Source organism: Oncorhynchus masou, unplaced genomic scaffold, assembly GCF_036934945.1.
Source record: "Oncorhynchus masou masou isolate Uvic2021 unplaced genomic scaffold, UVic_Omas_1.1 unplaced_scaffold_5582, whole genome shotgun sequence".
Lineage (NCBI taxonomy): Eukaryota > Metazoa > Chordata > Actinopteri > Salmoniformes > Salmonidae > Oncorhynchus > Oncorhynchus masou.
The window spans coordinates 5,472-21,252 of NW_027012000.1; the positions used below are offsets into that span (position 1 = coordinate 5,472).

Below are 15,781 nucleotides of genomic sequence, written 5' to 3' on the forward strand. Positions count from 1 at the left end.
ATTTTTTTTAATTATTTATTTGGATAAATATTCAACTGTCGACCACATGGACATCAACGGCATGCGAGAATAGGAGTGACAGTCCATTAAGTCAGTGTTGACAGTACAACATGTACTAGAGCTAGACAGAAGAGTTGATAGGAATAGGCACACAGAGGTTAAGCTGAATATGGTTTCATACACTACAGCAGGGTTATTGTCATTGTTGAACATCGACTCTACAAACACCATGAAAACAGCTCCAAGTGATTTTAATTTAAGAAAGGTTTGCAATCATGTTTTAGTCAAACATATTCTTGCGGTCAATTTGCAGACTACGAATTATTTGTAATTATGTCCCCCCCCCCATACGCTCACGATAACAATCAGCCCCCAGCTGAATCTAGTTTATGATCCCTGCACTACAGTATACAACATGAACAATCTGAAGTAAAATATAGACATAAAACCAACAAACATGTAGGAAGGCTGGTGAGATACTTAGTATGCAAGATTTTAGTTATGAGAACTCAGTGGAAACTAATACTCATTACAAACGGAGGATAAATAATTGTTCACATCGTGAGAGAACAGACAAACATAAACAAACTGTCTATGAGGAAAACCTAAAATGGTGGAAAGGTACATTCATGGATTGTAGATGATCACATTAACGGTAATATTTAACAGTATAGCTGTTACATGGACATAAGTATTCCTGACTTGGATAGACAGCAAAAAAATACAACTGTGGCTTTAATGCACATCAACGCAGCGTTACATTATTTATAACAACCTGGAAGCACCATAAGTGAGATATCCATGCGAATTACAGTCAAGTTCTGGTTAGCTTGGATCCCTGTTTGTGCTCTATTTTTACATCAAGTTATTCTACAAATTCTTGCATTTGAGTCACTGACGGCATTTTAATACAGACATTCACATTTCACATATTTGTTGGTTAGCTGTCTCCTTAGTTCATTGTTGCATATAAAGGTTCCCTATGAAAAAGCATATTTGATTACAAGTGCAATACAAGTGATATTTTAGCCAATTCATTTCAACAACTAGAGGACAAACTAGGGACAAACTATAAAATAGTAAGTAAGCAATTTTAGATTTCTTTCTAAAAAATGTAATATATTTGAACTGTAACACTTAACAATAGTACACTGACAGTTTTCCTGCAATCAAAACATATACATAAATATAACTATGTACAAAACTCACAAAATACAAATGACTTCTATACCCAAGTTGAGAACATCTTAAATGACTGTATGGTTATCAGATATACACCATTTTACACTTTTTTCTGTTGTTCCAAGTCCCCATCACCAAAATAAACAAAGGCTCTCCTGCGTTAAGTTGTTCGACCTGTTTGTTGTCAATAAAGATACTATTTTGGAATGCTATGGGTTGAAGTCGTTTTCGAGCCAAACGACCATGAACTGTGTTTACACTAAACTACTAAGTACCATTAGAACACAGCTCAATAGATATTCTCTATAGCTTTACCTCAAAGTGATGCTCCAAAGCCTTTGCATAATTTCACCCAGTAGTTTTGAAAGAAGTGATCACAAGCCAAAACGGGTCACTGAGGATTGTACACAATTGTGAACAAAGTCATCGTACAATATGTTACGAATTTCTAAGTGCTTAAGATCTAGGACTGCATCTTTAAGGCTTGTGCAACTGGGGCATCAATGCATTCTGTGGCTCCCGAGGGCCCAATATGATTGTAGAACAGGGAGAACTAACACATTACATTCCATACTGCATGTGCCCATCTATTACAAGACTTTGGGCTTTTGCCATCATTTGGCTGGCTCTCTTTCTCTGTGTATTACAGTATATACACACAGCTTTTCCTTCTACCATGCTGAAATTATAGAAACGCAGATTCAAATAGTGGTCCTTTAACACGTCTTGACTGAAGTGCGTGTGAGTGTTTTCCTATTAGACGGATATGAATTTGTACATATTGGTCAATGATAACCCTGTACTATAAGCAGCGCCTTACTGTACCCAAAATCCCCATTCTGAGAAGTTTGTCCTGAACTCAATACTGACAAGTGCTTCACGCGAAGAGACGACAGACTAAAACTGTTGTCCAGAACTAAACAAAGCAGCACCACAGCACAGTGATATCCACTAACAAGTACAGCGGATGAACTAGACGCATTTGAAACAAATTAGTTCAACGTCATCGGGAAATAAAAAAAAGTGCGTTGTTGATTTCTCAGAATAACTTCCTACCAAAAACATTCTCCATGACATGCAAGTAAGAAGCACTTTCCCCCAAGTTTTCACAGACAAAGCTAATTAACGTCTGGTTTGCCTTACTTGGCACAATGCAAACTGACTTACACACAATGAAGAATAAGGTAAGTTCTTAGGCTTCAAGCTCCCACCAAGTCGATGGCTTTCTACTGCAACCTTGTTTGCGTCCAAAATGGCACCTAATTCCCTATGTAGGGCACTACGTTTGGCAGTCAAAAGTGGTGCACTACATAGGGAATAGGCAGCGATTTTGGAGGAAGTGAAAAGGACGTGTTCCTTGTTAAGTGCACATAATGAGTCAAAAGCCTATCTGTAGAACAGGCTCAAAACTACGGGATTATTATCTGTAAAATGGCATGTCATTGTTCCTAAGGCATCGGTTCTTGGTTAGCTGTGCTTTTCCCCTGCATGTCTTGAACTGGCCCGCCCTGTGTGGAGACTATTGCACATCGATAAGGTCCACAGGAATCTCCCTCCCCATTCCCTCTAAGTCTGCTTCGATCAAAGTTATCCATAACCACAGAGCTCAGATCAGATTACGCTCCCCCAGCCCTAACCTTCACCAGTAGGGGTAGGAAACATAAACTGACACTAGATTAGTGTCTAGGGGTAACTTCGTACTAATGACTACCCGGGTCCACCTGTTTATGCCCAGCGGCCGCTGGACACGAAGCTGCGGCTGAAGGAGTAGCTGGTCTCTGAGTTCTTCTGTTTCCCCCAGGCTCCGAAGGGAACCACGATAATGGTGCTGTTGTCCTCTGAGCCATACTGAAGCGCCTAGGAGACAAGAGACACCGCCACCAATAATAAACATTTGTCTCAATGTTTAACTGTTTCTTTAAATAACCAGGAGACATATTTATTTGACAATCCATTGAGATTATTATACAGTGCCATAGCGTTCCTTTGAACTTATTCATTTGCTAGACATTACATATCTCTGCTTCAACAATTTCAAAAATCACTGCTGCTCTTTGGGATAGATGTTACCCCTGCACCCTAAGTCAGTGTTTCCTAAACTCAGTCCTTGGGAACCCAAGCGGTGCACGTTTTGGTTTCTGCCCTGGCACTACACAGCTGATTCAAATAACCAACTAATCATCAAGTTTTGATCATTTCAATTAGCTGTGGGCAAAAAACAAAACGTGCACCCCTTGGGGTCCGGAGGACTGCGTTTGGGAAAAGCTGCCCTAGGGGCTGTGGTGGCTCAACGTGACCACCCTACCTGCTCTGAGATCCTCTGGGCGGCCTCTTTGGGGTCGTGGCACTGGTTGATGACATCACAGATCTCCTGGCTGTTCATGATGAAGTTAATGCCATCTGTGGTCAGCGCCAGGAACGAGTCGTGGACGTGATGCAGCTAGAAACAAATTAAGTTAATACCTTATTGTCAGACGTCTACAGACAGACCATGACACAAGCCGGAGACTAAGCCAGACAGTCTCCAGTGATAAAGAGGAAACACATTTGCCCTTCGGAGCTTAATATGTCACTGTTCTGAGCACCCACAGGCTAAAGACGTGATCAACCCTGCCAAGAAGACCCAAACACCTCGGGGGCCAAAATGACCCAAACACCTCGGGGGCAAAAATGACCCAAACACCTCGGGGGCAAAAATGACCCAAACTGAGTGACAGACACTGGCTAATTCCAACCTATTCCTCCATACAGTGGACTACTTTTGTCCAGCCCTGCGTGGATCTGGTCAAAATTAATGCACTAAATTAGGTTCTGGTAGAGCTGGGCGATATGGACAAAAATCCATATGAATGCACTGAATTTTCACAATAACAATAAATTGAATGATAAGTTTATAACAATGTGCACCAGTTACTTTCCTTTTACATTACCCTTAAAACTACTACTTTCAATGTTGTGGCCATCACTGTCCCGTTAGCAATAGCCCATATTAGCAGAGTTATTTTATTTCAAAAGTCATATTCCTCTAGTAACGGCTACTTATCGTTATTATCAATACCAGTAACATGTCAGAAATGGTCGGTATCGATAATTGTCCGTTTTTCTTCCCAGCTCTAGGTCCAGGTCAAAGGTAGTGCACTTCATAGGGAATAGAGTGTCATTTGAGATGTATACACTCTGATACTGCACAGTAGATCATTTCTCTGAGGTGGTGACAGCAAACACTCACTGATATTCTCTTGGTCTCTGGCTCAGCGATCACCCCGGTACTCTTGAGGTCAAAGTCCCCGATGGCGCGTGTCATGGCTAACCTGCCATTGACATGGGGCTGCCCCAGACTGTTCCAGGTCACCCAGCCACCGCTCTTCTTTATTCTGGAGGTAGAGACAGACAGACAAGTGGTTTTAAAGCACGGGAGAGGGCTCTTAAATGACTTACGTAGAATTGTTACAACATATAGTAAAATCTTAATCCATAGTAGTTAACACATTTCTATTAGTGTCCAATGTGATGGATAAAACATGCCTCCTGTGACTCCCAACCTTACAGCTACCAACAAATGAATATCAGATCAAGTCTTCCTCGAGCCTGGATATCTGCCGTACCTCTCCTTCTCGTCCTTCCTCTCGGGGGTGTGGTCCGAGGTGAGTTTGAGGGCCTTGGCCTTGCGGCAGAGCATGGCGCGGCTGTCCCCCACGCTGCCCACCACCAGCTCTATACCGTCCCTCAGCAGGGCCACCGTGGCCGTGGAGCCAGCGCTCACCACTACAACACCAGGAAGTAGAGGGAAACAAGTCAGGGGGGTAAACACATCTGAAGACACACACACACACACACACACAACTGTAAGGCCAGACACACACAGCTAACAAGAAACACACAGAGCTGATTATGGTCAACTTGTTTCTCAAAACACACAATGAATTATTCAGATACATGCTAAAAATGTATTCTCACACATTCACATCATAGGTGGCACGTGACACACACTCACGAGTCATACTCCACAACATGAGAACAGAATGGAGGGGAGGTTACTAGTCTAAAAAAAGAGATGGCTGAAGAGAGACAGAGAGTCAGACAGACATGCATGTCACACTGTTTTAGGGTTACAGAAACAGAATGAGAGCAACTACAATACAGTCAGTGGAACTTTGGATCTCTGACCAGTGGTGTCATACAAAAATGTCAGAGTTACAATGAGTGAACTAATATACAGTCCTATATACAGTGTACTGGCCCATGGCAGAATACAGGAAGCAGCAGTGACAGATAGCGCTTATCAGGACTATCATCATGGTGATCAAATCTATAGGTGAGAGCTCTAGCTAATGCCTCTTTCAATAATTAAGTGTATAACACCTCACATTTCATGACTAAGTTTCTATGTGTCATGTTTTGTACACATGGTGATTTGTGTTTTGTTCCCTCTTGGGTGTCCTTAGCAACCATTTGCATGGTAACATCCTACAGTTTCTGACTTTACAATGACCCTTATACAGCTGTTCAAATCAACTTGTGTGAGAGAAATAGAAAAGGAGAGAGGAGAGAGAAAGATGAGGAACCTTCCAGTAGTCCAGGATAGGACCCGCTGGACTCTCCATTATCTAGCCCCCCTTCTCCTTCCAAAAAGGTGCCTGGTGCCTCCAGCTCTTAGCTGGCTCCGCTGCTGTCGTAAATAACATGCACACACACACACACAGGGCATATTGGGACATTTCACGCCGTCTGTGGCCGACATTTTGGCCACACACTCAAGCTAAACTGATTGACTGTCACCATCTTGGCAATTAAACTAGGCCTTCTCAAAGAAAACGGTCAACATTCAATGATTGCTAACATCTGGGTCTCCAGGCGACCTTCACAAAAGAAAATGGCTGCCAAAGGAACTGAAGGTAAACTTGATCCAGTATCTTGGAAGGGTGCATGCACTACAAGAGGACAACCCTGATTCTTATCTACAGGGCATCCAGTGGAGGGGTTTGTTTAGAATGCATGTCCTAACCTGTGCTTTGCAGTCTGAGAATGGTGACCCTGGGTATTAATGTTTAGCTTTCACAGCACTGGAGGCAGTGACTGAAAATAGACGTTAGCTCCATTTAGGATCAGTTAAGTCATCATAGCTCTTGGCAGAGCAGTCACATTGATAAGTTAGGCTATTCGTTAATATTTCAACACAAGCTAATCTAAAGACTTTAGCTTCAAAACTAGGTTAAGTTTAACATAAAAACAAAAACTCAGTGAGGTCTACGTACATTGTCAGTACAGAGACAGTCTATATACATTGTCAGTACAGAGACAGTCTATATACATTGTCAGTACAGAGACAGTCTATCTACATTGTCAGTACAGAGACAGTCTATCTACATTCCCTGACGTGTAACATCACAGACGGAACCTACCATGAGGGAAGAAGTGGAGGTGTCTTGCCAAGGCTTTGTCCAGTTCAAGGAATGCTTTAGTAAGAACAACTTCCAGATTGTCCTCCTCTGCTACAAGATCCCTGAAATAACACCAAAACACATTCATTCAATCAATCAGATTCATTACCTGCCATCTCAATGGTCTCAGCCTGACCTCTTAAGAGATTTTGCAAGTATAAAAAGGATTAAAACTAAATTGAAGTGCATTTTTTCTCCAGTCCATTCAATACACATTAGGCCATAAACTGATCCTGCAGGCCAATGCCCTGACTAAACACAGATCATACAACCCAGCCACTTACTTAATGTACTTCTCCATGTACTTGTCGCAGAAGTCTGCTGCCTCAGGCCCTCCGTGGCCGTCGAACACAGCAAAGTAGAGGATATTGTCTGTCATCTGGGAGACCTGGAAGCGGTCCTCGTTCTCCCGCCGGTGGCCGATGAGCGAGGCGCAGCCCACCTTGGACAGGCTGACCTTGGGAATGGGCTTGCCGTACTTGATGGAGGGTGACAGGTTGATGGGCTCATCTATGCGGTTGTCCCAGATGCCGAACGAGTCCCAGGTGGTGGGCTTGCCGCTGCTGTCCGGGTCGAAGCGCGTGTTGCTGGCCCGCAGCAGGCCCAGGTGGAGAGGCCGTTGGAGGGGGAGGTCATCCTGCAGGGGTAGGACACTCACTAGGGCTGTCTGGAGGAAACCCCTCTGTCGCATGGTCTGAGTCCCCCCCAACCGGGCCAGGTGGATGAGAGCGGAGGCTGACATGGTCACCAACCCAGCAACAGCAGCAGACGACGAGCTCCTCGCGGGGAGAGAGATCCTCTGGCCAACAACACAGGTTACCCTAGAGCAGAGTCTTCTGGACAGCAAATAGGCTAACAATTGGGGAAGAATGATAGATAGCTATTAGATTGAATGTCAAGTCAACAAGAGCTCCTAGATAGGTGCTGTAAATTGAATAGAAGAGTTGGACTAGGCCTTGGTGTGTTCTGCCAGCTGCAGAGCGTCTGAGTTCCAATAGATGTCACAGGCTGGATTGATATTTCTGTGTTTGTTGATGCAGGATACTCGCGTTCTCTCTCTGTCTTTCTGTGTCTCTCGTTTCCATACAACAGAAAATGCATGTGAAATAGCCTACTTAATTAAATCAAATGTTCTTCTCTATTCCATATGTAGGCCTAGCCACATCTTAAGATAGGTTATGTGGAACTTTATAGTGCAGTTTTAAGGCCTCGGTCATCATTGGTCTAACATGATGGCCCTCCCTGGACACTGTGCTATCTAACCTCCAAACGAGCTTCAATGCCATACAACACTCCTTCCGTGGCCTCCAACTGCTCTTAAACGCTAGTAAAACCAAATGCATGCTTTTCAACCGTTCGCTGCCTGCACCCGCACGCCCGACTAGCATCACCACCCTGGATGGTTCCGACCTAGAATATGTGGACATCTATAAGTACCTAGGTGTCTGGCTAGGCTGTAAACTCTCCTTCCAGACTCATATCAAACATCTCCAATCTAAAATCAAATCTAGAGTCAGCTTTCTATTTCGCAACAAAGCCTCCTTCACTCACACCACCAAACTTACCCTAGTAAAACTGACTATCCTACCGATCCTCGACGATGTCATCTACAAAATAGCTTCCAATACTCTACTCAGCAAACTGGATGCAGTTTATCACAGTGCCATCCGTTTTGTTACTAAAGCACCGTATACCACCCACCATCGCGACCTGTATGCTCTAGTCGGCTGGCCCTCGCTACATATTCATCGCCAGACGCACTGGCTCCAGGTCATCTATAACTCCATGCTAGGTAAAGCTCCGCCTTAACTCAGTTCACTGGTCACGATGGCAACACCCACCCGTAGCACGCGCTCCAGCAGGTGTATCTCACTGATCATCCCTAAAGCCAACACCTCATTTGGCCGCCTTTCCTTCCAGTTCTCTGCTGCCTGTGACTGGAACAAATTGCAAAAATCGCTGAAGTTGGAGACTTTTATCTCCCTCACCAACTTTAAACATCTGCTATCTGAGCAGCTAACCGATCGCTGCAGCTGTACATAGTCTATCTGTAAATAGCCCACCCAAGTTACCTACCTCATCCCCATACTGTTTTTATTTATGTACTTTTCTGCTCTTTTACACACCAGTATCTCTACCTGTACATGACCATCTGATCATTTATCACTCCAGTGTTAATCTGCTAAATTGTAATTATTCACTCCTACGGCCTATTTATTGCCTACCTCCTCGTGCATTTTGCACACAATGTATATAGACTCTTTTTTTCCTACTGTGTTATTGACTTGTTTATTGTTTACTCCATGTGTAACTCTGTGTTGTTGTCTGTTCACACTGCTATGCTTTATCTTGGCCAGGTCGCATTGTAAATGAGAACTTGTTCTCAACTAGCCTACCTGATTAAATAAAAGGTGGAGAAAAAAACATGACAAGCTGTAAGTGTCAGGATGCTTCACTTGCTGTGTTGTCTACATTTCTTCTTTGTCACACCTGTCCTGAAGCATTCTGAACATTTGTCAGAATCAGTTGATAAAATAATGCAGTTATCACTTATCGTTAACTGCTGCAGCTAAAGAGCATGAACACTAGACAGGAGTCAACAGCACTTGTTATTTTACTATAGCTGAATAAATATCTAATTATTCCAAATATTTCAGAAGGCTCATTAACAGGCATGCACAAAAGTATAAATAGATTGAAAAAATGACAATGTTAACGTTAGTCCATTACTGAAGCGTATTTTTCTAATGTCAACACAAACTTGACAAACCCGCATGACGCAACACCATATCACATAATCAACAAGCTAGCTTGCTAACTAGCAACCAAACAAGCTACTGCTTGGCTAGTTAGATAGCTGCAGTGCTGTGCATAATGTTAACTAATTGTTTCGCCAACGAACCTTGTTTATTTAATCACACTAACGTTAAATAGTAAGGTAAACGATAGTGTTCCTAATTTGATACTATTTTTAGCTAATTTGCTAGGTAGAGCTATGCTAACAGTAGCGAGCAAAATAATCAATAATTTGTGCAGCCTATCTCCCGCACTTGGACAACAATCACATTTCTTCGGTATCTCTCAGCAGAAAACGTATTTTTTACCTTTAAATCTTTACAACGGATTCGTATATGTTGCAAACGCTGCACAGCGTACAGTTAAATTAATCAAAAATGTCCGTGTGTTGAGTGCGGAACGCTATCAAACAAGAAGAGGAACTGCGCCTGTCACCCGCGCAGCACGAATCAGAACGCTGGAAACATTTACGCCTCCCTCCCACCCAGTTGTCACTAGTTACCACAGCCACAGAATCATTGGCAAAAATGAATGAAAACAGAAAATAGCTTTTTGGTCTTAATGTAAGGTTATGGTTAGGTATGAGGTCAGCAGTGAGGTTAAGGTTAGGGTAAGGTTTAAAGTCAGATCTTAAGAAGATAAATTGTAGAAATAGTTGGGGTTTAGACATAATTACGACTTTATGGATGTGGTAACTAGTAGCTCTCTCTCTCTCTCTCTCTCTCTCTCTCTCTCTCTCTCTCTCTCTCTCTCTCTCTCTCTCTCTCTCTCTCTCTCTCTCTCTCTCTCTCTCTCTCTCTCTCTCTCTCTCTCTCTCTCACACGTAGAGCCCAATATAGCCAACTTATGTGGACCACACTTTAGTCATCAGTCAATCATCACATCATCATGTTCTGCTGGGGAGATGGTTCGAGTGGACAGTTTGGTCTAAACTTTGAGAACGTGTCTGTTCCTATAGCAGGGAATATATTCTCTGATAAAGTCACAGAAATTGCTTGTGGGGAGCAACACACTTTATTTCTCACCGTAGATGGCAGGATCCTATCATGTGGGCGCAACTCAAAGGGACAACTTGGTAGACAGAAGAAAAGAGATTCAAAACTACCAGGTAATACATAATTTAATTATATTTGACTATTTGGGTGTAAGGATCGCTATGTAGGCTATGTCGAATTAAAGCGCTGCTAAAAGGATGCTTGCTTCTGAATTATTTTATTCATTATCATTATGCTAACATTTCTGTTCACTATATTTTTCATAATTACAGATGATATTAAAATGTGTAGTAGCCGATATTTAGCCTAGTGAACTTTACCACAACTTTCAGAAATTGGAACACTATCCCTCAATAAAACTACAACATCGGCTCAGTTTCAGTTTCGTTTCTCCATCCAAATCAGAAGAACGAAGGTGAACTGTTGCTATGTTCACAGACATCATAAACAAATTAAGTCAATCAAAACAATTGCACACCTCGGTGAACTCATTTATCATCAGGCTGTTAAACTGCCCTAGTGGCACTAGGGAATCCAAATGTAAGGAATTCTGTAGGTGATTTTAAAAATGTGAAGCGTTAAAAAAAATACAAGCGGATTTACAGTTGAATTCGGAAGTTTACATACACCTTAGCCAAATACATTTAAACGCAGTTTTTCCACAATTCCTGACATTTAATCCTAGTAAAAAATCTATGTTTTAGGTCAGTTAGGATCACCAATTATTTTAAGAATGTGAAATGTCAGAATAATAGTAGAGATAATTATTTATTTCAGCTTGTATTTATTTTGTCTCATTCCCAGTGGGTCAGAACTTTACATACACTCAATTAGTATTTGGTAGCATTTCCTTTAAATTGTTTAACTTGGGTCAAACGTTTCGGGTAGCCTTCCACAAGCTTCCCGCAATAAATTGGGTGAATTTTGGCCCATTCCTCCTGACAGAGCTGGTGTAACTGAGTCAGGTTTGTAGGCCTCCTTGCTCTCACATGCTTTTTCAGTTCTGCCCACAAATTTTCTATAGGATTGAGGTCAGGGCTTTGTGATGGCCACTCCAATACCTTGACTTTGTTGTCCTTAAGCCATTTTGCCACAACTTTGGAAGTATGCTTGTGGTCATTGACCATTTGGAAGACCCATTTGCAACCAAGCTTTAACTTTCTGACTGATGTCTTGAGATGTTGCTTCAATATATCCACATACTTTTCTTTCCTCATGATGCCATCTATTTTGTTAAGTGCACCAGTCCCTCCAGCAGCAAAGCAACCCCACAACATGATTCTGCCACCCCCGTGCTTCACGGTTGGGATGTTGTTCTTCGGCTTGCAAGCCTCCCCCTTTTCTCCTCCAAACATAACGATGGTCATTATGGTCAAACAGTTATATTTTTATTTCATCAGACCAGAGGACATTTCTCCAAAAGTACAATCTTTGTCCCCATGTGCAGTTGCAAACCATAGTCTGGCTTTTTTATGGCGGTTTTGGAGCAGTGGCTTCTTCCATGCTGAGTGGCCTTTCAGGTTATGTCAATATAGGACTCGTTTTACTGTGGATATAGATACTTTTGTACCGGTTTATACCAGCATCTTCACAAGGTCCTTTGCTGTTGTTCTGGGACTGATTTGCACTTTTCACACCAAGGTACGTTCATCTGTAGGAGACAGAATGAACATGGTACCTTCAGGCATTTGGAAATTGCTCCCAAGGATGAACCAGAATTGTGGAGGTCTACAATTTTTTTTCTGAGGTTTTGGCTGATTTCTTTTGATTTTCCCATGATGTCAAACAAAGATGCACTGAGTTTGAAGGTAGGCCTTGAAATACATCCACAGTTACACCTCCAATTGACTCAAATTATGTACATTTTCTGGAATTTTCCAAGCTGTTTATAGGCACAGTCAACTTAGTGTATGTACACTTCTGACACACTGAAATTGTGAAACAGTGAATTATAAGTGAAAGAATCTGTCTTTAAACAATTGTTGGAAAAATGACTTGTGTCATGCACAAAGTTGATGTCTTAACCGACTTGCATAAACTATAGTTTGTCAACAAGAAATTTGTGTATGTATGTAAACTTCCGACTTCAACCGTACCTAGTTTGGTGGGGACCCGAGGAAACTCAACCAACCCTGTGAAAGGGTTTGGGATCTCATGTTTTTATACTTTAACAACTAAATTAAGTCAGAAGCTTGTGTAATAGGGCTTTATTAACAAAAAGGGAACAATGAAGTGACTGGACTCAGATAAATTGTTGATTAACTCCTTCATGCATTAAATTACATATAATCAATGTTCTGGCATTTAACCCTTTCTAAGACATTGAACATCCAAATTAAACTGCATGTGTTCTACCCGTTTCAGCCCCAGTGGAGGGTCTGGGGGCAGTGGTCTCTGTGGCTTGTGGTCAGGACCACTCTGTTGCTGTGTGCGCGTCAGGACAGGTACACTCCTGGGGGGCAGGGGGTGAGGGACAGCTGGGCATCGCCCTTACTACTGTCTCCAAAGCCCCCAGGCCAAGGCAAGGAAACCTTAACGTAAACATTAAATAGATATTGATAGTTAAATATCATCCATGATTTACATTGTCAAGTAATGGGAGCCCTCTTGGATTCCACTGATCACTAACAAAGACAATATGTACTAGATGTCTCCTTTTTTCCCCACAGACCAGTTCTAATACCTTCGCCCTTGCCGATAACAGTGATACAGGTTGCTTGTGGAAATTCCCATTCTTTGGCCCTGACTAAAGGTATAATGTACTGTACCTACTGATGTCTCTCACACAGACTACATTCCATCTAAACTATGACAACCACATGCATCAGTTAGACTACACTTAGAAAAAAAGGTGCTGTCTTAAACCTAAAAGGGTTATTCAGCAGTCCCCATATGAGAACCCGTTGGAGAACCCTTTTTGGTTCCAGGTAGAACCTTTTTGTGTTCCATGTAGAACCCTTTTTTCAGAGGGTTCTACATGAAAACCAAAAGGATTCTACCTGGAACCTAAAAGGGTTATCCTATGAGGACAGCCAAATAACTATTTTGAAAAAAAAAATCTAAAAGTGAACATCAAAAGGACAGTGAGATGATATTTATTAGGAAAGAATGTAACTCTGGAATTGTTGTGATGTAATTGTAATGTAATATGTCATTTCTTTGTCTTCCACAGGAGGACAGGTGTTCTCATGGGGTCTGAACAGCCATGGACAGCTGGGCCTGGGGAAGGTAGTCCCTCTGCAGCCCATACCTGCCCTGGTGTGCTCCCTCACTGGAGTCCCAGTGACCCAGGTAGCAGCCGGAGGAACCCACACTCTGGCCCTCACCCTCCCAGGCCTGGTCTACTGCTGTGGGGCAAACAGGGCTGGGCAGCTGGGACTCAACCGTGTGGATGAGAAAGGTACTACGGCACACTCTCTCTTCGTACGCTACTTGTATAAAAAGTTCATTTGAACTTGGATTCCTTTTTTATAACCACTAAGTCATTTTCCAGATGTATTATAATGAGTGGGAATATTGTATGATGCTTGTATGATGCTTGTTCCCCCTGCCAGGCCGGTTCAACATCTGTTCTGTGCCTGCTCTCAGAGTCTTGGGGGTTTCCTTCATCAGCTGTGGAGAGGCACATTCTGCTGTTCTCACCAAGGTATCATACTATTACTGTGGAGAGGGACACTGTTGTTCTCACTGTTACTGTGGAGAGGGAAGGTATCATACATACTATTACTGTGGAGAGGGACACTGCTGTTCTCACCAAGGTATCATACTATTACTGTGGAGAGGGACACTGTTGTTCTCACCAAGGTATCATACTATTACTGTGGAGAGGGACACTGCTGTTCTCACCAAGGTATCATACTGTTACTGTGGAGAGGGACACTGCTGTTTTCACCAAGGTATCATACTGTTACTGTGGAGAGGGACACTGCTGTTCTCACCAAGGTATCATACTATTACTGTGGAGAGGGACACTGCTGTTCTCACCAAGGTATCATACTATTACTGTGGAGAGGGACACTGTTCTCACCAAGGTATCATGCTATTACTGTGGAGAGGGACATTCTGCTGTTCTCACCAAGGTATCATACTATTACTGTGGAGAGGGACACTGTTCTCACCAAGGTATCATACTATTACTGTGGAGAGGGACACTGTTGTTCTCACCAAGGTATCATACTATTACTGTGGAGAGGGACACTGCTGTTCTCACCAAGGTATCATACTATTACTGTGGAGAGGGACACTGTTCTCACCAAGGTATCATACTATTACTGTGGAGAGGGACACTGTTGTTCTCACCAAGGTATTATACTATTACTGTATTTTTACTGAAGGCCCCAAGGGAGATGTTGGTGTGAAAGGAGACAAATACTACGGCAGTTCATTAGTTCATAAAAAGTATTTAATGTCCTAAACAGTGGGCCCACTGGGAGATAGTTCTGCACACAAAGTCAGCAGCCTCTCGAAGATACAATTCATCACATATTGGTAAATAAAGCCAGTTATATAAAATTACCTTGAACAGAGGTGAAAAACAAATGATCAAGTGTCTGGATACACAATCAAATCAAATCAAATCAAATGTATTTATATAGCCCTTCGTACATCAGCTGATTGATATCTCAAAGTGCTGTACAGAAACCCAGCCTAAAACCCCAAACAGCAAGCAATGCAGGTGTAGAAGCACGGTGGCTAGGAAAAACTCCCTAGAAAGGCCAAACCTAGGAAGAAACCTAGAGAGGAACCAGGGTATGTGGGGTGGCCAGTCCTCTTCTGGCTGTGCCGGGTGGAGATTATAACAGAACATGGCCAAGATGTTCAAATGTTCATAAATGACCAGCATGGTCGAATAATAATAAGGCAGAACAGTTGAAACTGGAGCTGCAGCACGGCCAGGTGGACTGGGGACAGCAAGGAGTCATCATGTCAGGTAGTCCTGGGGCATGGTCCTAGGGCTCAGGTCCTCCGAGAGAGGGAAAGAAAGAGAGAAGGAGAGAATTAGAGAACGCACACTTAGATTCACACAGGACACCGAATAGGAGAGGAGAAGTACTCCAAATATCACAAACTGACTCTAGCCCCCCGACACAAACTACTGCAGCATAAATACTGGAGGCTGAGACAGGAGGGGTCAGGAGACACTGTGGCCCCATCCGAGGACACCCACTTTGCAAACAGGAAGGAATAACCCCACCCACTTTGCCAAAGCACCCCACACCACTAGAGGGATATCTTCAACCACCAACTTACCATCCTGAGACAAGGCTGAGTATAGCCCACAAAGATCTCCGCCATGGCACAACCCAAGGCAGGGCGCCAAGCCAGACAGGATGACCACATCAGTGAATCAACCCACTCATAACAACC

At 42.8% G+C, this 15,781-nt stretch overlaps 1 protein-coding gene across 1 annotated transcript; it reads right to left on the bottom strand.

Annotated features, from left to right (window-relative positions):
• Nucleotides 1-234: 234 nt before the first annotated feature.
• Nucleotides 235-9,842, bottom strand: LOC135536113 (protein phosphatase Mn(2+)-dependent 1K-like). Its single transcript, XM_064962506.1, has 7 exons — nucleotides 9,728-9,842; nucleotides 6,908-7,475; nucleotides 6,585-6,685; nucleotides 4,788-4,947; nucleotides 4,412-4,556; nucleotides 3,488-3,622; nucleotides 235-3,039 (listed from the first exon to the last, which is right to left on the bottom strand). Exons 2-7 carry the CDS (start codon nucleotides 7,363-7,365, stop codon nucleotides 2,908-2,910), a joined length of 1,131 nt encoding a protein of 376 aa, XP_064818578.1. The 5' UTR covers nucleotides 7,366-7,475; nucleotides 9,728-9,842; the 3' UTR covers nucleotides 235-2,907.
• Between the last annotated feature and the right edge of the window lie 5,939 nt (nucleotides 9,843-15,781).

Coding starts and splice junctions, on each gene's coding strand:
- LOC135536113 (XM_064962506.1), bottom strand. CDS start 7,365: ATGTCAGCCTCCGCTCTCATCCACCTGGCCCGGTTGGGGGGGACTCAG. Junction 3,623..4,411: donor CAGAGACCAAGAGAATATCA/GTGAGTGTTTGC, acceptor ATTTGTTTCTAG/CTGCATCACGTCCACGACTC. Junction 3,040..3,487: donor CCCAGAGGATCTCAGAGCAG/GTAGGGTGGTCA, acceptor CTTGTCTCCTAG/GCGCTTCAGTATGGCTCAGA.